The sequence below is a fragment of the Primulina tabacum genome, chromosome 4, assembly GCF_025594145.1.
Source record: "Primulina tabacum isolate GXHZ01 chromosome 4, ASM2559414v2, whole genome shotgun sequence".
NCBI classification, from domain to species: Eukaryota; Viridiplantae; Streptophyta; class Magnoliopsida; order Lamiales; family Gesneriaceae; genus Primulina; species Primulina tabacum.
The window spans coordinates 44,934,048-44,960,431 of NC_134553.1; the positions used below are offsets into that span (position 1 = coordinate 44,934,048).

General features: G+C 34.4%; 3 protein-coding genes across 7 annotated transcripts; all 3 read right to left on the reverse strand.

The window, feature by feature from the left end:
• Positions 1-4,805: 4,805 nt before the first annotated feature.
• Positions 4,806-6,023, reverse strand: LOC142543400 (membrane protein PM19L-like). The gene is made up of 4 exons (XM_075650643.1): positions 5,761-6,023; positions 5,382-5,601; positions 5,231-5,276; positions 4,806-5,128 (listed from the first exon to the last, which is right to left on the reverse strand). Exons 1-4 carry the CDS (start codon positions 5,885-5,887, stop codon positions 5,018-5,020), a joined length of 504 nt encoding a protein of 167 aa, XP_075506758.1. The 5' UTR covers positions 5,888-6,023; the 3' UTR covers positions 4,806-5,017.
• On the reverse strand, positions 5,761-8,702 carry LOC142543399 (guanylate kinase 3, chloroplastic-like). 5 transcript variants are annotated; one of them, XM_075650642.1, is made up of 2 exons: positions 7,608-8,702; positions 5,761-5,871 (listed from the first exon to the last, which is right to left on the reverse strand). In XM_075650642.1, exon 1 carries the CDS (start codon positions 8,537-8,539, stop codon positions 7,613-7,615), a length of 927 nt encoding a protein of 308 aa, XP_075506757.1. In that variant the 5' UTR covers positions 8,540-8,702; the 3' UTR covers positions 5,761-5,871; positions 7,608-7,612. The 5 variants fall into 5 exon arrangements, with proteins under 5 accessions (XP_075506757.1, XP_075506755.1, XP_075506754.1 ...); XM_075650640.1 differs by lacking the exon at positions 5,761-5,871 and adding an exon at positions 6,316-6,539; XM_075650639.1 differs by lacking the exon at positions 5,761-5,871 and adding an exon at positions 6,316-6,549.
• Positions 8,703-9,554: 852 nt separating this feature from the next.
• Positions 9,555-15,523, reverse strand: LOC142543401 (mitogen-activated protein kinase 15-like). The gene is given in 10 exon segments (XM_075650644.1): positions 9,555-10,448; positions 11,026-11,186; positions 11,317-11,418; positions 12,318-12,529; positions 12,607-12,762; positions 12,848-12,997; positions 13,119-13,178; positions 13,321-13,448; positions 13,599-14,007; positions 15,018-15,523. Coding segments are annotated over 10 exon segments (1,716 nt in total). The 5' UTR covers positions 15,060-15,523; the 3' UTR covers positions 9,555-10,152.
• Between the last annotated feature and the right edge of the window lie 10,861 nt (positions 15,524-26,384).

Below are 26,384 nucleotides of genomic sequence, written 5' to 3' on the forward strand. Positions count from 1 at the left end.
TTTTATCAGAATTAAGTGTTGTGTCAAATGTTACAACATTTAAGACACCATGTAGCGAAATATTAAAATTTGTAACACAAATTGACTTTAAATAAATAGATGGACAAGATTAAATATGCACAAGTATTTAAGTATAAATACTTGTGCGGTGCCTCATGGGAAAAATTAATCACTAGAAAACCAAATCGTTTACAAAAACCAATAACTAGTAGACTTGTCAAATTGGGTTAGGCCCGTCGGACCGGCCCGTCCCGCTATAAAAATTGAACGAGTTGGGTTGATAAAATAGCAGCCCGTTTGGAGGCGGGCCAAAAGGGCTGAGCTCGTTTGGGTTGCGGGCCAAGACGGGTCGAGCCCACCCGCCAAATTAGGATAAAATTTTATATTTTTAAGTTTTAAGTTTTATATAAAAATTGAAATACCTTTCATGCGCCTCCATGTCTTAGAACAAATATATTGATAATTTAATCTTAGAACAAATTTATTGATAATTTACTCTTATAACAAATATACATAAAGAAAATAAAAAAAGATAAATTTACAGATATACATAAAAAAACAAAAGGAAGAAATTCCTGTAAATTTTATTCATGAATCTTAAAATAATGTTTAAGCATAGCAGTTGTTTGTGAACCCAAGAGTGGTTTCGTTTGAAGTCCGACGAGTTGCAGTGAAATTTTGTGGACCCGACGGAGGTTTGCTAATTATGTGTATTGTTGAAAACATAATATTTTTTAAAATTTACAACCGTCTCTTTCCTCGACTTTATGTTCTCTTCCATGTCTCAATCTTCATGTTTGGTTTAAACACTTTACTTTTTATAGATTATGTTGTATGCTTTCTTAATTTCTTATTTTAATGTTTTTAATTATTTTATGAAACTATTTGATTGAAATATGTTTAGCATTTTTTTCTTAAAAAAATAAGCGGGTCGGCCCGCCTAACGCGCGGCCCAAGGTGGGTTGGGCTGGGTTGACCATTTAGAGGCCCGCCAAAAGCCCGTCCCGCCAACCCATTTCGACATGTCTAATAAGTAGTGATCTCAACGAAAATCAATTTTCTCAATACGTTGAGAAAATAAATCACTTTTTAAAACAACCAAGAATACTAAAACGTAAATAAGAAAGCAAAAAAAAAAAAGACGATGCCAAAAATTTGGAGCAACGAAACATAATCTTCAGCCAACACTTGCACGCGTGTTGTCTGAAGTGTACCCAACAATCACGGTAGCACGCGCAACGACTCTCTTCACAGCAGCAACAACGTTGATAATATTTTTCTCTTAAATTCCACGAAGTGCGAAAGTGAGTTTATGATTGATCAAGAGTAAGTTGAACCGCATAACTATCTTCGCTTCTCTTATTTATCATATTCCTCATCTCACAAGGAAATCTATAAGATAAAGAAGGTAAAAGTTTAATTAGAATAGAATCCTCTTTTAAACATTGATATCATATCATGATCATATTTGCATAATTATATCATTATCTAGAAAGACAAAATCTCATTAAATATTATACACAATCAAATCAAAAAGGAAAGATAATATTACAGAAATTATTTAAGATAAGAAATTATATCAATTAAATAAAGAAATTATATTTCCCTTCAGAACATTCATATTTAGGATCCAACTTTCATCTTTCCTCCTGATACTGTTTCTTCATCACTAAGTCTCCCAACTCAAATGACCGAGGTTGGACCTTTTTATTTTAATCTCGAGTCATTTTTTGCAGTAAGCAACGAGTCGAATGACTGCTTGGTTTCTCTTTTCTTCTAACAAATCCAAGTCTACGTCCCACAGATTATCATTGTTCGAGTTATAATTCATTATGCAGACAATGTCTTAACCAATTTCAGCTGAAAAGATGACTTACATGACATACACCATGATGTGAGGAGTTTTTCCCGTTCCAATACATTCAGTAGTTCAATTAAACCATAAGACACTTGAGAGCTTGTCCACATACTTTCCTTTGGCAAGTCGAGCATTACTTATAGCGTTTGTATGATTGACATGTTAATAACTTCTTGTTCGTTCATCTGCGGATAATCTACCGGCGTGAATATTTGCTCGATTTCATTTCTCTACAGGCATGCACTTTCGAGCCGCAAAAATGCCTTCCATTATCTGATAGGAGTATTTGAGGGACACCAACATGACAAACAATGTTTTTCCAGAGTAAGGTCAACACTTCATTTTTGGTAATCCTAGCTAACGGTTCAGCCTCAACCCACTTAGAGAAGTAATCCATAGCCACAAGCAGAAATTTCCTTTGACCTATTGTCATTTGGAAATGTCCAACAATATTCATGCCTCGTTGATCAAAGGGCCAAGCTAAGATGACAACCTTCATGAGCTCGACGGTCTTCCACTAAAGATTAGCATGTTGCTGACAACTTTGGCATGTCTTTGTTATGGCCATTGCAAATTTTTTCATAGTAGGACGAAAGAATTTGGCCAATGGAGCTTTTAGGGTCAACGCCATACTGCTTAAGTGATAGTCACAACTAGGGATGTAAATGAACCAAACTGTTTGCGAGCTATTCGAAGCTCGGCTCGATAAAAAGCTCGTTTGAGTTTGTTTTTTAATCATATCAAACCAAGCCCTAGCTCGATTTTGAACTCGAAAATTTAATCAAACCAAGCTCAAGCCTAAGGATATTCGGCTCGTGAGCTCGCAAACATGTTTGATAATAGGCTCGCGAGCTCGAGCTCGAGCTCGGCTCGTTTAGGTGGCTCGTACTCGAGCTCGAGCTCGGCTTGTTTAGGTGGCTCACAAACAAGATTTTGGAATGTTCAATAATATACTGATTTATGTTTTTTTTAGCTCTTATTTGTGTCGTTTTGGTTATTTATGAATGAAGTTACATTTTTATGTATGATTTAAAATTAGTTTATAGATATATTTAATTTTTAACAAGCTCAATTCAAAATCAAACTCGAGCTCAATTCTATGCTTATCGAGCTCGAAAGCGAGATGAGCTCAAGCCAGGTTTGTTAAAAATGCTAAACAAGCTATTAATGAATCAAGCTCGAGCATGGCTTGATTAACATGCTAAACGAGCTTTTAACGAGCCGAGTTCGAGCTTTTCTCGAGCTCAGTAATTTCAATACAAACCGAGCTCGAGCCTGATAATATAAACTCGAATCGAGCTCGAGCTCGAACTCGAGCCTCAAACAATCTTAAACAAACCAAGCTCAAGCCTGATACTGTTTGGTTTGGTTTGGATCGTTTACATCCCTAGTCACAACAGCCTTCATGAATTTCTCGCAAAATATAGTCAACTTTTTTGTCTCCTAAACATTTTCGTATAACACTTTGTCTAGAAATACAAAGTTTTATATTTTTCTTTTAATTTCCCACTTTCTTTTATGCTCATTATGGAGAGTCCCATAACTTAAGTACTGATATATATTAAATCTCGAGTCTCTTTCCTTTATTTGAGCCGCTATTTCATTTGCGTGTTTGATCTGAGAGATTAATTCATGCCCGGTAATGTCTGAATTATGGTATCAGACAACTGAGCTAACCATTTTAGCTAATTGATCATCTTTACCATTTTTAGAGTGAGAGATATGATGGATGATGAGCTTGGTAAAAGCTTCCTGAATCCTGAGCCTTATTGCGTGTCTAGACATATTTGATAATTTTACCAATCTTCACTTCAAATTTTTACAAGTTGGGAGTCCGAGGAGAGAATGATTTGGAAAACTCACATGCTCTCAACTCCCTTTAGCCTGAGCAGGATGAACTCATATTCTGCTTCATTATTTTATGCTCGAAAATTCAACTTTATAGCTAAACAAATTTCATCCCCTGAAGAGAAATCATAATGTTGTCGGCCCCACTGCTAGATTGGCATGAGGAGCCATCGACATATGTTTTCCACTGCTTTTCTTCGTCCACTTGAATTATTTCTGCCTAGAAATCGGCTAGTGCTTGAGCTTTAACGACGGCTTGGGGTTCGAACTTAATATCGTATCTGCTGAAATGTGTCTCCCATTTGACCAATCTCCCGGAAGCATCTAGATGAGAAATGATTCGTCCTCAAGTGCTATTGGTGAGCACTGTGATGGGGTGTAATAAGAAGTATGGTCTCCGTTTTTTTAATGGTGATGACCAAAGCCAGAGCTAATTTTTTTGGCATAGAAAAGTTGAGTTTACCCGTCTTAACTCCGAAAATACACTTACTTGGATTCAACTTCAATCTATAATTGTGAAGAGTATAAAAATTCTCTTCGAGGTCATTGGAAAGTTCATCAGCTACCTTGGCCTTCACCAAGATATCATCTACATAAACTTCTATATTGCATCTGATCTTACTTTTAAATACCTTGCCCACGAGCCTTTGATCGTTCAATATATTGAGTTTGTGCTCCATGAATTCTCGTCTGACCCTTTTAAGATCGGATGCCGAACACACAAAGATATAAAGTTCGAACATATTCGTTCGACTCGAATTCAATAATTTCGAATACAAATCAAATATTTTTCTAACAACCTCAACTTGTTCGCACCATAGAATCCTTTTTTATTTACAACTTGAATAATCAACTTCGTAATCAAATCGTAAGTACTCAATTTTAGTTTCTCTTATACAATAAAACATTAAGTTCCAAATTTTAGAAGATTTCAGATTTTAGTTCACGTTCCAAAAGAAATAGTGGTTGGGTCCATCTGAACTTTGGGTCGAACACCAAAAACCTTGATACATGGAGGCAAGTAATGCATCTTGCTCTATCTGAAAATTTGATTTGTGTTTTCACTGGCCTCTAAAGATTTGGAGCTTGTGAGAATCAATGAAACAGAACTTGTCTAGTATTATAGTCAATAAAATTGCTCACAATTGGCAAAATAAATGACACTACATTATAGACTCTGGACATGTTAAGATTTTTCCTGTCAAAAGTCTGTTTTTCATATACGCCACATAACCCTTTCCAAAACAAGGCACAACATAACTCACTACCCGTCATCGAAGAACAACGAACCCTGACGAGCTATAGATATAGTTAAATGAGAACCGTGGTTTGTGCGCCTACTTCTTCGACCCCGACATAGATGGCAGCAGTGCAGAAAAGCTGAGTTCCACTTAGCATTATTAACACAGTCTCTAAAGTCCTCTGTGTTAAAAAAACAAGCAAGAATTGGATGTCACAAATTTTTTTATATATATTTTATAAGAGGGTTAGTATTTATTTGAAATAAACTGTTGTCTGGCTTACCAAGTTAGAGTCTGTCCACCCTACATCAATCTCTTTGCAAGCCAACCTGCAACATACACTCATATGCTTAGTTTATATAATATATATGTGTGTGTGTGTGTGTGTGTGTGTGTGTGTGTGTGTGTGTATAAAGAAGTAATAATTTTGATACCCCATTGCAAGCAAAGTGAGTAGCCAGGTAACAAGAGAAGATGCAACAGCTGCTTGTAAACTTGGAGCATTCCATTGAAGCACATTATTTATACCAGTAATGGATGTGGTGAATCCCACCACCCCAGCTAGTAGTGAAAATATGATTACAATGCCAGTTGCCATGTTTCCAAACGGGTAATATATCGGGAAAAGCCGAGCTGGAGGTGAAAGTTGAGATGCTGCAGATAGAAAAATATCCACTTAGATTATGTGATTTTGAATGCAAATTTATCTTTAACATATTAAGCTGATATATCACGGCCAACAAACTGCCTGGTTTACGAGTTCTGAGTTAGTGAGATGTGTAATGGGAAAAAATAATTAAAGATAAACGGTACCTGTTTCACGGGATCGTTCGATTCCATGGTTTACTGCCCACGCTGCAATAGCAATAACAATGAAATAGAGGAACACGTTGAGTACTAAAAGAGCAAATGCTGCTGATTTTCCTGCACCAGAAGCCATATCTTGCTCTGAATCCTTTTGAATTCAAGAAAGAAGTATATATAACCGAAAAAGGTTCCAATTCTTTGTTAGAAAATGTTGTTTCTTGAAGTATTAACAAAGAAATGGCTGGAATTTTTTGGCTTTGTATTAGGTTTTCCTCCTGATGAGGAAAAGAATAAAGAATATAATACTTGCGCTTTCCAAGTTAAAATAGTACAAAAAGGCATAACATGAAGAGGCCATGTCCAATATTACACTAATTTGAATGTTGGCGATGCAATGACAAATATACATTAAGTTGAGAAAATCAACCTAGGATCCTGTCATGGAAAGGATGAAGAAATTAAAATCGACGTCTATAATTTATTTTTAAAAATCAAAATTGGCCATAAAAATTACGCAGTTGAATTTCTAGTTCTTGTTCCAACATTTTGTTACACGATGAAAATCCTAAGATAATTACATGTTTTCGATCTTAAAATGAAATATTATTTTCTGATGTTTCTAGCCCGCTCGAGTTGTTAAAAGGACTTGGAGACAATAGACCCAATGTCATGGAACAGTTGTCCAGTAATTGGTAATTGGCAGCGATCTCCCTGAAACTGACCCAGCACCGGTGCCAAAGAATGGCCAGGAGGATGAACTAGCATTTTGATTGCCGCTTCCTGTGCTGAAATCTCCTACCAAATTTACTGCACCTTCAGAAGCAAGAATTCAAGAAACTTGTTCTTACAATGGGACTTCAGCATGTAGCTGCGGTTTAGCCCAAGCGATGGTTCAAACAACACCTCAGATAAAAAAAAAAACCCACAATCAATGTCAATGGCAATGGCCCTTCTCTGAATCCACATGGGACAAGAAGCAGGTGGACAGCATCTTATGGTTATAAAATCATTGGGTAGACGGGGTACATGACTCGACATGGGTGGTCATACTACGGTCACTGTAAAAGTCGAGAAAAAGCCAACACACAATTATTCAATCATGTTCCATAGAGGAGTACAAGTATTGGTGGAAAATGATGCAACTGGTAACAGAAGGATTGTGGGGAGTATGATTTGTTGGAACTATGAATGATTTATTCTTTCGTAGGTGTGTTGGCTTAGAGAGAGAATATTTTCCAGTCATATTAGATTTTCTCCGCGAACAGATCTTTATCCTGCGTGTTCAGAATTTATTAATGTTTTCCAGTCATATTACAAAGCCAGTTGCCATGATTTCTAGTCATATTACAAAGCCATGATTTCCAGTCATATTACAAAGCCAGTTGCCATGTTTCCGAACAGATCTTTATCCTGCTGTGATGAAGATCTTCATCGAGGAGCAATCACTTCTGAATTTATTAATGTTGTGATGAGATATTGAAACAAATATTTCCGCCAAGTGCTCAACGGCAGTAATACAGAGGTGGATCCACAAATAGGGTAAGCTAGTGGCAGTAACTTTGCACGACAAAAAAGATATTTAAATTTCATGTATAAACCATGGAAACTATTAAGTTTCTCCCCTCTGGTCCCCATCCTTCCCACATATATGCCAACCTTAAACAGTGAAACATTCATGACAATGAATTACAGATGGACTAAAACAGATAAAATCAAATCATTGCTCTGAATGGCACAATAATCTGTTAACAAAGAGCCGACAACAATGTAGCATGTCAAGGTTAGCTTAAGCAACTGTATCCAAAAAAGTTTAACATGAACCAACCGACCAAAAACAAATAAAACAGCACAACCTCCTCTAAATGACTGCTCTCCTTTGGTGCACTTTAGCCTTCTCGGCATCAATGATCGACTCCACCAAGTTCACCGAGCTTTCCAACTCACCTTCCTTATTCACAACCACATAATCAAACTCCTTCACATGCCTCAGCTCTTCCCTAGCCGACGCAACCCTCATCAACAGAGCTTCTGTGGACTCTGTTTTCCGATCAATCAATCTTTTCACCAACGCTTCCTCGCTCTCTGCCACCAAGAACACAAATACTGCGCCATTTCTCAAAATCCTCCTCAATGTTGCAGCACCCTGTATATCAACTCTCAACACAACGTCACACCCTTTCGCCATGTATTCTCTGATCTGCTGCTTCGGTATGCCCTTATAATCACCATACACTAATGCATACTCCAGAAGCTCGTTCTTGTCTATCATCGAAATAAAATCCTCTTTACTAAAAAAGAAGTAATCTTTGCCATCAACTTCTCCGGGCCTTTGAGCCCGGGTAGTCGCAGTAACAACAAAATGCAAATCTTCTCTAACTTCCCTTAACCTTTTAATGACGGCATCTTTTCCAACACCGCTAGGACCACTTATGACAATGATCAGAGGGTTAGGATCTGGAACCGTGGGTTGAGAGCTAAATGTTGCGCCCAAAGAGGCTTCGAGGGCCCGAAAAACTTCGGCCCGGCCAACATTATCAGGGTGTGGTATGGGGACAAGTGGAGGTCTTCTAGGCTCATCCATAGTGGAATTCGTGGTGCTTCCCGAAACGAAGCTTTGTGAATTCACTGAAATTGTTCTCTGAAATCCCAGCTTTAGGTTCCTAAAATTGGACAAAGATGCTGGATTAGACTGACATACGGTGAGAGGGTTCGTAAAGATCGGGGAAAGGAAGAAAGGGTTGTGATTGGATTTTGACACGGAAACACAGAGCCTTCGGAATAGCATCGAATCAGTTGCAAGCCACCAGGGAAGGAAAATTCAAGATTTTTTTTAAGCGGAAAAATGTTTTCAAGGGGCATATGATTTTACGTATGTAAAGTCTCTCTGTTTTATATGGCATATGGTTTAAACCGGCCCTCCAAATTCACAGGTCGACCAATCCACGGATGTTAGTGGACGACGCTTCCGGATCGGATTAAACCGGTTTTGGATGGTAGGGTAAAGGAATTGTTTCAATCTATAGGGTACCGGATTAGATCATTGCATTTCTCGGATTAGAAGTATAAACTGATTTGAAACTAAAAACAAAACCAAATAGAATCTGATTAAAACATAATTGTAACTAATGCACCGACGCACGCGTTGTGTGCTTGTATAATATTTTTTATAATTCATTTGATTTATATTTAAATGAGAATCAAAATATAATTATAAGAAATAGTGAGAGGCCACACTTGTAATATTGATATATAAATTAAAAAATAAATTGAAAAATAAAAAAATAAAAAAATGACTCAAGTAAGAATTGAACAATTATTCTATCCATTGAACTACATATAACTTACATTAAAATTTTAACATTTTATTAATATATATAATTAATAAAACAAACCATGACACCAAATTTAGTTACTCTAAGTGCCTCAAACTTAATAAAGTAGTATAGATAATTTCTTTAGTTCCGAATTTGATCAGATTAAATCGGACCGAATTTAGACTGGTTTTGGATTGATCCAGTCCGATAACTCGAGCATCTTTGTAAAATGGTTGCGCTGTTGCCATAACTTGTATATGTGAACGTTGATTTTGGTACTCTGAAGAAACCATGCGTTGTCATCGACCGATTACAAGCAGCATGATATCAAACTTAGCTTCACTATTTGGACCTCTCAGCCTTTCCAACTGAGCCTAATATGCCACCATTTTGAATATCACAATCTAAATATTCGAAACGGTCCTTTCAAATCATCCCAACTAAATATCGATGAACATGTAGCAACAACATAATTAATCCAATGCATAAAAGATTCAAGTCCAAAGGTTATTCCCACATATTTGAGTTCACATGTTAAAAACAGTACACATGGTTGGTAATACAATAGACAAATAACGAGATTCCAGTTAAAAGGTCTATTTGCCAGATTCTAGTCTCAAACAAGTCAATTGACGCATTTCCCAGATAACTTTACACGGTGATACTGCAATAAAAACCAAGATCGATACAGTCAGTCAGGACTAACACAGGATGTCGATCAGGTCGAACCAACCAGGTGAATAGTTTGCCTCGCCTCTTGATCAGGTTCAAATCTTTCTGTAGATTTCCCTTCGATTCGATAACTGAACATAATGGATAGAATCCATGAATAGACAGACTCGGTAGTAATAATTTCAACCGAACGATAATCACTTCTAAGTCATCTAAGTAACTCAGAACCAGGAATGCCGTGTAACATTTGCTGAACCAACGTTAACATAGTCAATATATCTTGAATCCTTCAGGACAATTCTTGTAGAATATTAAATCTGTCACGCGTGTTGAATTTACAACTCAATTATTCTTGAATGAGCTTGATCACAGGTTAACCATTCGGCTATATGCTTAAGTGTGTATCCTAAAGTTAATACCAATGGTTTACTGCTCCAGCTTGAGCAGCAGCAACTTTTCTCGCCATGTACAGATCAGGTTTGGGCTGCAGACCATTCGAACATTCAGAGCTATCGTCCCCCTTTTCAATCTTGCAGCCAGGGTGTTTTCTTGGGTAAGAAGAGCCAGGAACAATGTACTGAGCAGAGACACTGGGATTTCGAACCATTTTATGTTGTTCATTTGCCTCTATGGTTGCTGCTGTTGCTCCACAATTGTTGTAACGTGCTACAGGACCAACGGCCTTGCCAGGCCTTGACGCTACCCCAGCTGAGATGGCACCATTATCAGTTCAAGGAAAAGAAAACTCCGTTGTAACATAAACATTGGGTGGCCAATATAAATAAAAGCTAAAAATGTGTCAGTAATTACACAGAAAGTTAATATTTTTACAAATGATGCAGAACTGGGGTGTTGTGAACAAGTTCACAGCAATTGTTTATATTCATCGATGTCAAAGCCTTAATGACTCAAAATTCTTCAGAAAAAAGGGGTATACTCTCTACAGTTTTTCTTTTATACTCTGTACAGTTGGTATTCTGACCTCACAAGAAATGCATTAATTGCAGACTACAAAGACGCCAACAACCCAGATTCAGACAGTCTTTGCAAGACAACCAACCCAGATCCAGAATGAAAAAATTTAATATTCCACCTCGAATTCACTAACTTCAGTTGTTTGGTCTCACGGGTTTGACAAATCAGAGAAAACTATGACAACAGTTTATATGAAATATAACACCAGAATTTGCATTAATGCTTGTTCAAAGCATCTTCTAGATACAACGCATCTCAATACACAGAGATTGGAGGGCTCTGCTCGTAAAAGTTAATTTACAGGGCATACCTTGGATATTTGGAGGTACTTGGCCTGGAAATCTCGCTATAGTATGTGCAGAAGTACGGTCTACTTGATTCTTCTCAGCTTCTTTAATGGTGAATTTAGAAAGATCATTGGAAACATCAGCTAAGCTCAGATTAGAATTGTCCGAGTACAAAACACATGGCCTGTATACAAACAGCTATTATTAGAGGTGGATACGAAGCAAATATAGAATATAGCAATTAAGTTACTTCCACAACTATACTCTGAGAAGATTTGTGAAGACCAGAACAAAATCACTTGTAAAGTTCATACCTGGGTAAAGACGATGAAAGTTGTCTTTCAGGTGGAGCAGCAGCTCCATTTCCGTAATGTTCCTCAAGATACGCAAATTGCCTCTTAAATTTGTCAACAGCACTGTTGAGGAACACGAGATGAAAGATTAGACAATCAGGAAAAATATAAAATACAATGACCCAGGATTCACACAAGAAGATTTGAGAAATTAGTGGAACTCCAAGAATCATAATATAACCAAAACATGCAAAGGAAAACCAAAAACTATGCAAAATAAATAAACCTAAAAAAAGAGAAAATTAAGATATAGGAGAGGCTGAGTTTTGGAGTTTGGGCACTCGTAATTTGAGGGGTTTATGTTGTTCCTATTCCCTTGAGTTTTTTTCCCCTTTTCGGGTAGTTTATTTCATGTTAGATTGTTCCTTTGTTAATTCAGAACTCTACTAACTTGGAGATAAGATTTGATCCTTTCCTTTGCAGGATGCTTCAGACTTATATACAAAGATTAATAGGTCAGGGTCCATCTCAACTCCCGCTACTTGTTTTTTTTCTCAAAAAAACTAGGAGAAGAACAACATGGGAAAGCTACTAATGAAATAGTGTTGATATTCTAGAAGTAAGAATGGCGGTGAGGACTACCTCGGGGACAAAAAACTACAATTTATGTGATCTTTTGACATATCCGCATATCCATTGAAGGAAATAAAAATAAGAAACCTTAGCGACTTGAGAAATCTATACTGTTACAGGAATTATTTAATTCCATTACAGGAGAAAGATTGCTAAAAAGAAGATTACAAAAGTAACAGAAATAAGGAAACTAATTTGCATCAACAGGTGTTTATCACCATTTAAATGATTTATTGACATGCCAAAAAGATGTGGAAAACTTCAGATCACATAAATTTGATGATATTGATAATCGTAATTCATAACCAATAACAGCAAACAACAGCTAAAAGTACAGAAGCAAAAAAAGCATATCTGAAACTAATTATCATACATTTCAGACACGATACCTTGGATACATGAAGCCAGTAGGTTCAGCTCCTTCTATGTATTCTTTCAACATCTTTGGGTGGTATTCCAGAATCTCTCTGTATATTAACTCTCTAACATCCTCTTTGGTAATTCTTCGCCTTTCAAATTCAAACTCCATTTTAGTAACTGGTTGAGCAGAAGGTTCTCTCTCAACTCTAGCCAAGTTCCGGAAGTATGGATCTGCTAGAGCCTGAAATATCACAACATTAACTTTTTACAAATTAGAATGAATAGAAATTTTAATGGATATAAACGGAAAGATTGGACCTCTTCTGCTGAAGGTCTATCCTTAGGATCAAAAGCGAGCATTCTTTCTAATAAACGAAGAGCAAGGGGGTCTGCATTTGGAAATTTGTGAATTAAAGGAATTGTCTTCTTCCTCCTCATGCTACTTAAGTATCTCCGAGCCTTTTCATTTCTTATCTGTCACGTGATATGGTTGAGTCTAATGGACAAACAGAGATGGAATATTGGAATCATGCTAGCAAAAAATAATGACAGAACACACCCTTGCAATGGTCTCGGAAGGTGGAGTTCCCAACAAATCAGTCATGAGGTCTAATTGATGGACCACATTTTTCCCAGGGAACAGAGGTTTTCCAGTCAAAAGTTCCGCAAAAATGCACCCAATACTCCAAAGGTCAATTGCAGGAGTATACTGTGAAATGTGACATGGAAAAATTAATCAAGAATCACATCCATTTTCATCATAAGAATTCAGTAAGATCAAATTTATCATAAATACTTGATACAAATTATATAGTGAAAGAGATATCTACCTTAGAGAAAAAAGATCCACACAATTCAGGTGCTCTATACCACCTTGTGGCAACATAATCCTATAAAACATCAAAAATAAAATTTTAAATTTATCTTTGTTCTTTAATGTTCACACCCAGCTTCACATTCATATAGAAGAAGATTGACACGGAAAAATCGAATAAAGGAGCATGTGGGGAAAAAGGAACAAAGATTGCATACTGTCCAAAATATTGCGGTAGGAGTATCATTGAAGGCCACTCTTGCAAGGCCAAAATCACAAATCTTAAGTTTGCAGTCTGCATTCGCCAAAATATTTTTCGGTTTCAAATCACGATGAAACACATTAGCTGCAAAAAAGAAAAAAAAAACACAGTGATTTATTAGACCATACAAATTCATATTGCCTTTCTCAAATTAGTTGCAAAAGAGAAATGGTATCCACGTTCTCCTGAGAGGACACATGGTGCAAATGATTAGAGATTAAAGTAATTATTTACCTGTATGTATATATTTCAAGCCTCGAAGGAGCTGATAGAGAAAGAATTGATAATGTTCCGGAGTCAAGTCATCATTGGCTTTAATAACCTGGTGGAGATCTGACTCCATCAGTTCAAAAACAACATATATGTCCTTGAATTCCCTTCTAGAAGGTGGAAGTAAAATATGCTTGATTTCCACAATATCTGGGTGACGAAGAAGCCTAAGAAGCTTAATCTCCCTAAGAATTCGCGTGGCATCAGAGACATGTTCAAAAATGTCATTTATCTTTTTGATCGCAACTTTTTCCCCAAGATGGGTGTCATACGCCGAGCAAACAACACCATAGCTACCTTTCCCAATAACTTCCTCGATTCTGTATCTGCTGCCTTCACCATATTCCGTGAAGAAATCTACATCTACAGATGTCTGCGAACAATGCAAGCTTTATTCACGCCTCAAAAGAAACAAGACCGAAAGGAAGTGGGAAAAACATAAGTCAGACGAAGAAAGATACTTGCCTCACCCACCATTTAAACAAATTTTAAACATCAATTCAGAGAGATTTTAGATGGGTGGGAAAAAATAAAATTAAATCGACCATTGGAAAACTCTGCTGCATCATTTGTCTGCTATGGTTTGTACTTAATACCATAAATTAATGTTTACATCCCAAATCAAAATTTTATATCCCTTCTTTTTTGTTTTGTTTTCCGCAAATTGCATAAATTTCGAACCTCGTGAGACAGATATCACATTTGACCAACAAGATTTCAAAAACAGACAAAACTTTATCTACCCAACCAGCGACCTCTCAATAGAAGCAAGGAAAACATTACTCTACTCAATTCTTCTCTGATAAACTTTTTCTTTAAAAGAAAACCAGACAACACAAAAAATATATATATTTAATCCCAATCAGACATCAAATTAATGAATATATATATATATATATATATATATAAGCATCCCTAGCTAGCAACCATTAATCTTACCTAAGCAAAAAAAGTAACATGCTATGACTGGAAATAGAAATCACACTCGCAGTAACTATTGTTTCCATGAATCTTACCTAAGCAAAGAAGTTAAAGAATCAAAATTAGACAACTAGAATCCAAGATACTAAGACAGCCCAATAAATCAGTAACTAAAACAAACAGAATAATCCACGCTGACTCCAGCTGTAGTTATTGAATCGCTTGCAAATTAAATTATATCCCAAATGTCAAGAAAATCCAAATCCAAATTTTATCACAAAAATGAAATCAAGATCGATAAATTTCCAGACATATGAGAAGCTAGGCTGAAAGAATTCCAACTCACATTCATAAATCAAGAACTTATTGAAATAAACCACCCACGCATAAACTCGTGGACCAGTTGAGTTACTTTGAGCAAGATGCTATCCAGCTGAAAGCCTAAAACCCAAAGATTATTACCTTTTTCCGATGATCAGGCTGCATCTTTTAGCCACAAAGCATCTAAGAAACAAATCAACACCAATCCTTCACAAAGACGCTATCTTTTTCAAATCGAAAAACAAAGAGACCTCGGATTGAAAGAAAAAACAAAGTAAAACCCAGATGATATTTCCAAGTTTAAACCTCAAACTCCACGAGAAAACAAGGATTGGCACAAGAAACTGCCAATAACTAAATTTTTTAAGTTAAAAATGGAATCTTTAGGTGGGTTCGCTGAGTTACCGACTTGTTTATTAATGGGGTAAAAGGATTTATGGAGCGGAAGTGTAAATGAGTATACGCAGCTGGATAACGGGAGTCTTCGCAATAGTTAGCAATGATCTGTACCGGAAAAAAATATAAATATTTTTGGAAAAAAATTGGGTGAGGAGAACATGGAAAGTTGGGAACTTGAGAGACAGAGAGAGAGGCCGAGAGATGTTGGCAAATTGGTGAGCATCGCTTCCTCTTTGGAAGAGACGGAACTCGGACAAATCATTAGCGATATAAAATAATACTAGTTACTATACACACGCAATGCGTCTACAAATTTTTATTATTATTATCGATAGACTAAAGTGTAATTTGAAAATTTATGGAATGACTAAATTGATATTTGAATTGTTGAAATAAAAAAATAAATATAAAGTGTGTGTTGAAATTAAAAAAAAAAACAAAATAACAAAAAGTAAAAGTGTAATATTAGTATCATATAAGGGATAAATTTGGAATAAAAAGTTGGTGTCCTCATAGGTAGTTACTATCATGTGCTTAACCTTAATATAATAGAATATATAATTAAAAATTTACATGACACCTGAAAAATAAATAATACTAATTCATGTTAGATTTAAACACAGTTTGAAATTAAATACATGATATTAATATATGAATAAATAATTTAATATAATAAAAAAATAGTTAAAATTGATAGTTAATATAGCAATAATAGTTTGGTTGATTTGATTGATAAAATTTGATATGAGATGATAAATTATCATTTTGTATTTTAATAATTCATAATATATTAATAATATTATTTATTAAGCGTAATATTGTAATTTAAATTCAATAATTTGATTGATATGATATAAATAATTAATAGATTGATAAATAACATGAGATATGATAAAATAAATTATGAAGAGATTAATTATGTTGCATAATTCTGAAAAAAAATTTAAAATTGACTTATTTTTTTTCAAAAAAAGTTGATAATTTCAATTTAGTTTGGTAAAAACTTTTAGATAATTAATAGACTAATCAAGTCAAAGAAAATTATTAAAAAAAATATTGATCGCATATTGTAGTAACTGTGATGATAGAAAACAAAAAGGATGATGGGAATATTAGGTAATTAGTCAATTTTTATTCAAATATTCATATAATGAAAAGATAACATAAATATGTTTTCAAAGAGTGAGTCTCTTGTGAGACGGTTTCACGAAATTATATATGTAATATGGGTCGACCTTATCCATGTATACGATGAAAATATTATTTTTGACATAAAAAATAATAATTTACATAAGTTGTATCAGGATAAAGATCCGACTCACAAATTTAGCCCGTGAGACCATTTCACAACATCTCTTGTAATTTTTTAAATTTGAATAAAAGAATAATCAAACTTTTTATGTTTTATGTCATGCCATAATAATTGTACTACTCAATGAGTACCTATTAGTTTGATAAAGATTTAGTGTTAGACAAATATAATGATTTAACAGTGTATTAAAATTTCAAGTGAAGTTCATGGTAAAAGAAATTAGATTTCATTTTAAAGTAAATACCTAAAGTCATGTCACAAATATGATTTATTGGTTTAAAATATACATCAGGAAACTATATTTGTATTATTAAGTACTAGTATTTAATCTGTGCGATGCACGGGATGATATTATTAAAATTTAATTATTATAAAAAATAAAAGATATTTAAATTGTAAAAAAATAATATAATTATAAAAAAATAAAAATAAGAAATTATTTTTTCGCTAATTTTGAAAAATTTCTTAAATATAAATGTATCTCGATTAATTGTATTACCCTAAGACAATAAAATGGTTCTTATCGTGTTTAAAATATTAATATCGACCACCAACCTAAATACATATTTAATTCTTTAATTTATGAGAATATATATATTATTATTTTTTAACATATGATAAATAAATATTTTTAAATCAAATTTAATAAAACTAATGAGAAATATTTTTTTCAAATCATATCATAAATTAAATTGATTGATATAATCAATGTAAAAGTTTTAATGTAGTTTATGTTTTTAATATAGTTTAATTTCATTTTGAATAAAAAATAATAAAAGATATATAATACATAAATTATATTTGAATTAATATAAAAATGAATTAAATTCAAATTTGAATTAAATGAATTGATATAATCAATGCAAACAATAAATGAAATTATCATTTATTGCAGTACACATATTTCAATATTCATGATATATCTTTCCTTTTTTAGAAATGACATTTTGGCGGGAAAACTACTATTTTTGGCAAAAACTCTGTTTATATATATATATATATATATATAAATTATTATAATTGCTTCATGAAAAAGTTTGATGCATGTAATTGTAAACAGTTGTCTCAATTTTTTAAATTACTAAATTGTTTTTTAGTAGTGTGGATTGAAGTGTAGGACAATATTATTAGAGTATATCTTTTGTGAGACGGTCTCACAAATCTTTATCTGTGAGACGGGTTAACTCTACCGGTATTCACAATAAAAAGTAATACTTTTAGCATAAAAAATAATATTTTTTAATGGATGACCCAAATAAGAGATATGTCTCATAAAATACGACCCGTGAGACCGTCTCACGTAAGTTTTTGACATATTATTATTGTTAAATATTTGTAACTTGTATTGTGGACAAGCAAATCACACTTTATCGGATAAGAAAAGAAGTAAACCATTAGTGATAACTACTATGTTTTGTCTCCAAATTGTTGATAAGAAGTTTTCCAATAAACTATATTTATATATTACTTTATAAATTATTTTTTATATTAGTATTTTTGTTCTTGAATGCTCAAATGCTATACTAGTTATACAAATAATAATTAATATATATGTCACTATAATTTATGTGTAGCCATTAGGGAAAAAAGGATAGATGAGATGGAAGTTATTAATATGTTAAGAGTAAATCTCTTGTGAGACGGTCTCACGAATATTTAACTGTGAGACGGGTTAACCCTATCGATATTTACAATAAAAAGTGATACTCTTAGCATAAAAAATAATAATTTTTAATTGATAACTAAATAAGATATCTGTCTCACAAAATACGACCCGTAAGACTGTCTCACACAAGTTTTTGTCATAGGTTAAATGCCATATTAATCCATCTTCACCACTTAATCTTGAAGTGCTCCTACGAATGATTCCATTTCATTATAATATGATATTCTATAATGAACTTCAAGTTTCAATTTTTTTTGAGGATGGATTTTATGTTACATCATTCATAGTAGCTAATTCTTATGCGGAATCGAGCGTTTATTGTTTTATCAAAAGTTACAGCTGGTGGTAACGGTGTAATTACAATCTAACATAAGTATAATATTCTAAAAAGTACAACAAAACAAGTATCACGTGTTAATCGCTTTCCAGCAAAGATAATTGTTGCTTCCTAACAATTTTGTTCATAATAATTACATTATTTGTAATTCATAGAAATCTAACACATGATCTTGATTCAATATCAGTTGAAAAATCAACTGATTGCGGCTGTCAATCTATCTCCACCGCTTAATCTTAAGATATTATATAACAAGCTTCAATTTGCAATTTTTTCAGGAATAGGTCTCTTGTGAGACGGTTTCACGAATCTTTGTCTATGAGACATGTCGACCTTACCGATATTCACAATAAAAAGTAATATTCTTAGCATAAAAAGTAATAATTTTTCATAGATAACACAAATAAGATATATGTCTCACAAAATACGACCCATGAAACCGTGTTATACACGTTTTTTCAGAATGTATCACACTATTCATAGCAATACAACATTTTCCTTTATAAGATTTTATGTGACAATTTGTTTATTGTTGGGGTCTAATAATTCTTCATTTCAGGAGATCGATCGATATGTGACACTTGAACTATTATATGAATCATAATCTATAATTTTTTATAAACGACAAGCTCTCAGTCTTACAATTGATATATGAATCAAGTTTATATATTTGATTCACGATGATTGCAAAGAGCAATCAAATATTTTTTGATAAAATGATAAATATTTAATCCTAGGTTTATAATAAGCTGCACAATAATACGTCAATATAAATGAAGTAGGTCCATATGCCTCGTGTACGTGTGTGCTGCTTAGTCCATGTGGTGTTCCTCAAAATGGCTGTCTCTTCTCCTTTGTCAATGGTTGATTGATCATCATTAATCTCGTGTTTCCTAACTATGTGCTAATTTGATTTACGCAGAATAATTTCATTATTATTTTTTAATAAAACTCACACTAATACATAATCTGTGATAGCTTTTAGATTGGATTTTATAAATAAATTTGAAGATTTCACCCACTAATTAAGTGATAAGAAAAAAATTTAATATTATCAAATTTTTGGATCACCTTTCAAACTAAAATTCTGCATCCCTTGTAATTAATTCATTAGTAATTCGGAAAAAAAACTTGTGTAAGACGGTCTCACGGTCGTATTTTGTGAGACGAATCTCTTATTTGGGTCATTCATGAAAAATTATTACTTTTTTATGCTAAGAGTATTAATTTTTATTGTGAATATCGGTAGGATTGACCTGTCTCACATATAAAGATTCGTGAGACCGTCTCACAAGAGACCTACTCAAGTAATGTCGGACATATTACTCTAATAAGAAATTTTTTACATATTACGTGAATATAAACTAAATATAATATTTTTTTTTTGTATTAAGTAATTTTGTATAGACAATTTTGAGATTATATTAAAATTTAGAATGTCAGATATGATTTTATAAGTTTTTTTAATAATTATTGAAGTAGGATTATTTAACTATTCTCAAAATTTATATATGGTGTTTTATGATAAGTTGTTAGATTTTGTGTGATGTGGTTACTTTATGATCATAACATAATACATCTAAAAAATTATAACATAATATAATACAAAATATATTAAAGTTTTATCTATCTATTGTTATATTATAAAACGGAAACCCTAAAAAAACAACATTGGTATGAACTCTCCAAAAATGAAACTGCAAACTTTATTTATTGTTAATTTAAAATTATTTATTTAAACGTATGCAGGAAAGAATAAGTTGTGAGGCTTATTATAATTATAATTCATTATGGGTAAATTGCTCATAAATCTCCAACCCCAAACTCAACTTTACCCAAACTTCCTACACATCAAAAACTTTCTTTGAACTCCCTAATACCTTAAAATGGACAAAAATATCCTTATTTCTATTTTAAGTTTAATTGATCCTCCGCGCTTTCAAAATGGTATGTATAGCAGGTATTTCTCCTCCTGCTGTGTTCATCTTTAGATCTACCACTTTGAGATTTACGAAAGATTTCGCAAGCTCTTGTAGATCCTCTAGACCAATCCTTTCTAAAGTTGTCATCAGATAAATTTCTTTTCTGAGACAGATTTAATTAGATTGATCATTTTCTCATGAACCACCAAGGGAAAGTGTGGGATCTCAGAATGTAAACATGAGAGAATCTCAATCTGATTTTCATACTGGTGGAAGATCACACCCTGCGGGAACTAGGACAAGGAGAAATCAAATTCCCTTGTACCAAACACCCTATGGGAAGATTGTTTTAGATCCGATACATCCTTACGGGGTTATGCTTAACCTTGATGTATTAGATTTCAAAAACAGGGAAGATCTCATAGATGACTGGACATCTGCTATGAGAATCGCAGCAGGAACACTTGATATCAACAAAGAAGGATTCATTAAACTTTTAGAAATGAGTCTAATGGGATCAGTAAAAATTGCTTGGGACATGACTTCATTAGAAATGAAAGAGTCAGTCCTGGCCGGAGAATCTCTAAGCGAGATAGCCGGAAAAATGGCTACCCTATTTAAAGCACAATTTATAGGGGTATATTATTTTAACAGTCAAGATACAGAGAAGAGGAAGAAATATACTCAAGCTCTGTATAGTCTTGAATTACACGATATATGTTTGGTAGATGAATATATTATGTTATTCACCAAATATCGATGGAATACAGGAGTCGAGGAAGATATAGCTATGCAGCTTTTCTTCGCAAAGAAGAGCCTCTTTCCTTAAAGGAAAATTGGCAGAATTGTGTCACATGGTAGCAGTTACAAAAGAATTACAAACGCTTAAGGGGTATAAACAAAAGAACTCCTTTGTGTTGTAAGGAAAATGATCTTCCAACAATTATTGGAAGTAAACCACAGAAGCATAAGAGGAAAAAGTTTTAGGACTCATCCTTATGCTAGAAGTGGAAGAAGTTCTTGGAAGCCAAGAACTGTATGGTCTAGACAGAAAGCCAGATCTTATAAATCTGGACAAAGAAGCGGACCATCAAGGAGTAGGATATCATCTCAAGCATCGAGTACATCTCGAAGCACAGGAAGAACACCTACAAAGAAAACTTTCAGAAGAGCTCATACTCGAACAAATGAAAGTTTTAAGGATTGTAATTGCTGGATCAAGATGTCATATTTCGACCAACTATCCAGAAAATGAAAAAAGAGGTATTAAACGCTTCGATCCTACCCCGGATATTGAAGAAGCAGTTTATTACCAAGATCTTATTCAAGTATACCGATTTGAGGACATTGCCTCAGATGAGAGTATATATGAAGAAGAAGAAGTTCTAAGTCAAGAAGGATCCGATGAAACTGAATCGGAATCTGACTGAGAACGAAGTGTTTCGACACGAAACACATGAAGATTTGTCTGGGTTTTTCAGTCAACAACAATCTCTCATAATATGGTTCAAATGATCATGAGAGAAAATCCTAGCCTACAGAGATATCAAGGATTCTCTGCAGGACAGGTAGAAAAGTTCTTAGGAAGTCTTGGCCTAAGAAACAGAAAGCATCATCTAATCTATAAAGTTTCTAGAAGGGAAATGGCAATCCCAATGGAACTTATAGGAAATAGAATGGAGATGCAGTTAATTCCTTCTGAAGAAATTAAAGAGGAATTACAAAAACTTAAGATAGAAGTAGCAAGTACTATGTCCTGGATTCATATTGGCGCAATCCAAATTATGATAAAGGCTACTTTCAAAGAAGGGATAGATTCACCTATTGATATTGCTATGTGCGATAAAAGAATGGGGAATCTACAAGATTCAGTACTGGGAACAATCTCAGGAAATCTCTGTGCAGGAAAGATTGTGGGAGTAATCTATCCAAGGATAGCCTATAACCTGGCAGTTCGAGATTTCAGCCGAGCCTTGACATTGCATCAGAATTTCAAGGAAAAAAGTTGATGAAAGAAGGTAATAGGCCATATTCTATTACCTATCAAATTTCATATGCTCTATCTAATACACATCATTCTGAATTGTTTATTAGAAATGAGTTTATTGAAATCCCTGAGATATTCGGAAAAGTTGCTCATGCAATTTATCCAGAAAGAGTCGAGTTTCCTTTAATACATGAAACATATATCCAGATCCAAGACAAACCGATTCTACAAAGGAATCAAAGTCTTAGATTGGAATCAAGAAGACTATCTTTTCAAGGAGATAGAATTACAAGTTACAGATGGGGAAAAACGCCTGTCATAGAAACCCAACAGGAGCCGAAAAGTTTTTCTACAATGGGAAAACTTAGATGCCCAGAAGGGTGGAAGGAAATAGAAATAGTATTTGATATTACAAAACAAAGGAATCATTTTCTTGTAATTCAATATGCTATTTGGAACAACCTGTGATAGGAACTTACCAAGGACTGATTAATATAGGAAAATTGGAAGTTCATATTCAAGGAATTCCAGGGAAAGAATCATATCGATTGATTCTTGGATTAGAGTTTCTCGAGGAACACAAACCTTGGAAACGACTAGAGTATGGAATGGATTTTATGGCAGATGATAAGATGTGGAAAATCCAATGACCACAAGTCCATTCTCCATATACATTCCAGTAGAATGTTGTATGAACAATATAAGGCAGAATACTTTGCTGCTTATATTGATTCAGGTGCTGGAATCTGTACAACAAAAAGAGGTATTTTTCCAAATAATTGGGAAGAAGAATTACCAAAGATTGCTGGAAGAGATTTTTCCAGAAGAATCTTAATCTTAAGTAAAGGGATTAAGATGACAGAAATCATGATTGGCGGTGCTGGACAAACACCTTGGTACAAGGTAAAGACACCACCAATTTATTTTCATGATACAGGAGCTGACATATTGTTGGGAAATAATTTCCTACAGATGTTCAAGTCCTATACTCAAGAAAATGAGACTAGAAGATTAGTGTTCACAACACCATGTGATCACAAAATCATAGTCCAGAGACTAAGAGAGGCAATTTACAGAAAATTGCCAATCCAGTTTCGCAGCAAGCGTGGTGATTCAGGACAACTTCTGAACCCAAAAATGAAGGATTCTAGATGGTTTGGAGAAACAATGCTCCAGTTAAGAGCAGATCAAGTACTCCAACCTAGAAGATATAGAATGCCTTAAGATAACTCTACAAACAAATGAAGTAGAGTTTGAATCTAAGGTATCATTGAAAGATGTCAAGAAAAGGATCAGAGAAAATTACAATGAAGATCCCTTGGCATGGTGGGACAGAAATCAACTTAAAGCTTGCCTTAAGATTAAGGAAGGCAAAGAATAGGAATTTGTCCGTTGTAAGCATATCCCAATGAATATCATTGATCAAAAGGATATGCAGATTATAATCAGGGAACATTTAGACCTTGGTTTAATCAAAGCAGGTATGTCACCATATAGTAGTCCAGGTTTCCTGGTAAGAAATCATGGTGAGATAAAAAGAGGTAAACCCAGATTAGTTATTAATTATCAAGAAATTAATAAAATTCTGGAGTTTGATGGATATTTTATACCAAGCAGAGAAAATCTAATTAGTTGCATACGCAATGCAAAGATATTCTCTAAATTTGATTGTAAGTCCGGATTTTATCAGATTCGGATGGAGGAAGGAAGCAAGAAATTCACAGCTTTCTCCACACCTCAAAGACACTATATTTGGGAAGTGTTACCAATGTGATTGGCTAATTCACACCAGATATTTCAAAGGAAAATGGATAATCTTTTTAAAGATTATTTTAAGTTTATGTTTGTTTACATTGACGATGTTTTAATAGCATCTAAAGATATGAATGAACATGTTAAGCATTTGGAGATTTTCTCTAATGTTTGCAAGAAAGAAGGACTGGTTTTATTTGAAAAGAAAGCAGTCATTGCTATAAGAAAGATTGAACTCCTCGGAATTGAAATCGATGAGTCAGGAATAATTCTGCAAGAACACATAGTGGAAAAGGTGCAGAATTTTCCAGAAAGTCTCAAAGACAAGAAACAACTTCAAAGTTTTTTAGGAGTTGTTAATTTTGCTGGGATGTTTATCAAAAACCTAGCAAAACACAGGAAGGTGTTCAGTCCATTATTGAAAAAAGATACAAGATTTATATGGACAAAAGAAGCACACAGAAGGACTTGTCCAGTTGAAGAAGATTTGTAAAGATCTTCCAAAAATGGCGATTCCTCAAGATGAAGATGATATGGTATTATACACAGATGCCAGTGATCATTGGTGGGCAGTAGTTCTTACTAAGCTCACACCAGATGGAGAACAACCATGCAGATATTGCAGTGGGTTATTCTCAGTGGGCTTTTGAAAAATAGCCATTATTTTTACTTGCAAAGAAATTTACTTTGAAAGTTGATAACACACAGGTAAAAGCTTTCTTAAGGAATATAATTGAGTTTAAACCCGAGAAGGCTAGATTATTAAGATGGCAAGCACTATGTCAGAATTATATTTTTGATATTGTGATAATAAAGTATCATGAAAATATTCTTGCAGATTTTTTAACAAGAGATGGACAGCATTGACATTGATGCTATTATCAAGATGCAGAGGCATTTGAGGGAACACCTTGAAATGCTTCAAACCGAGTTCAACAAGTTGGCCGTTAACGCAGAAGTTGCGGGAAGGCTACAACAAGCTGATAAGAGAATTGTCTCTGATCGAATTACAGGTTGTTTACAGGCATATACTCAGTTATGGTCTGTAATACAAAGGCCTATCCTCGAAGGCATTGAGAAACCATTGGTTTCCCAAATGGAGAGTTTTCGAGTACAGGACTCTATACCTGTAGCGGGGGATTCAAATACCCCTTGCACAAGTGTTAAGTCGGGATCATCACCAGATGAGTCGGCTGAAACAAAAATTGAGACTCCTGATCCTTATCTTGAGTCTTCAAGTCAACCCTTCACCTCGGGGATTGAAGAGGGAGAGATCAACCTTAGGCCTCGTATTGACAAAGGCAAATCTAAGGTTGGTACTAACGAAGCAACAATTTCTCCATTTCAGGTTTAACAGAATTGGGAGAAATTAAAGACAAGAATTGGCATTAATCCAGCTACCAACAGGGTTGATGTTTCAGGAAAATATCCCAGGGTATGGATGAAACCAAATTCATATCCAAAGGAGGTTAAAGCATGGTATGAATTCGGGGCTCTTGCCTCAGTTTATACTACATCACCTAACTTTCCGGAAATCTCAGGACTACCAAAGTGATCCAGGAAGCTGTTCACGAGACTTGGGCGAATAATGATTATTTGTCCAGAGGAGATGTTTTGGAGCTATACTTCTTCAGTGCAGCACCATAACCAGCAGGAAAAGGCTCCCATGAAGCCTTTCATTTCATTAAGTTAAGGAGGCCGGATACAAATATTCAAAAATTTATCAAGGACCCTCCGACAGAAGAAACACCCCTGGTTGCTTCAATTACTGAAGATGACATTTCTACCAGAAGAGCTTGGGGTCTATAGGTCTGTCTCACTGAGATTGACAAAGTCAAGTTCCCGTTCAAATTTTATAATCATTCGGTGAATGGATCATTCCTGTTAAACACTATGACAGGAAAAACCACAAGTTTTGCAGAAGATTTATTCGAGAAAAAGAGAAATCTTTTGTGGAACAGCAAGCTGCCGGCCAGTAAAGAAACTCGTCGAAAATTCTGTAACATGGCACATATAGGGAGATGGTCTGAAAACATCTGCCTTGAATGCCAAAACCAGAAAGAACCTGAATTCGATAAAGGATTCAAACCGAGATCTGATCGGAAACACTTTACCGACACAAGCACAAGTGGG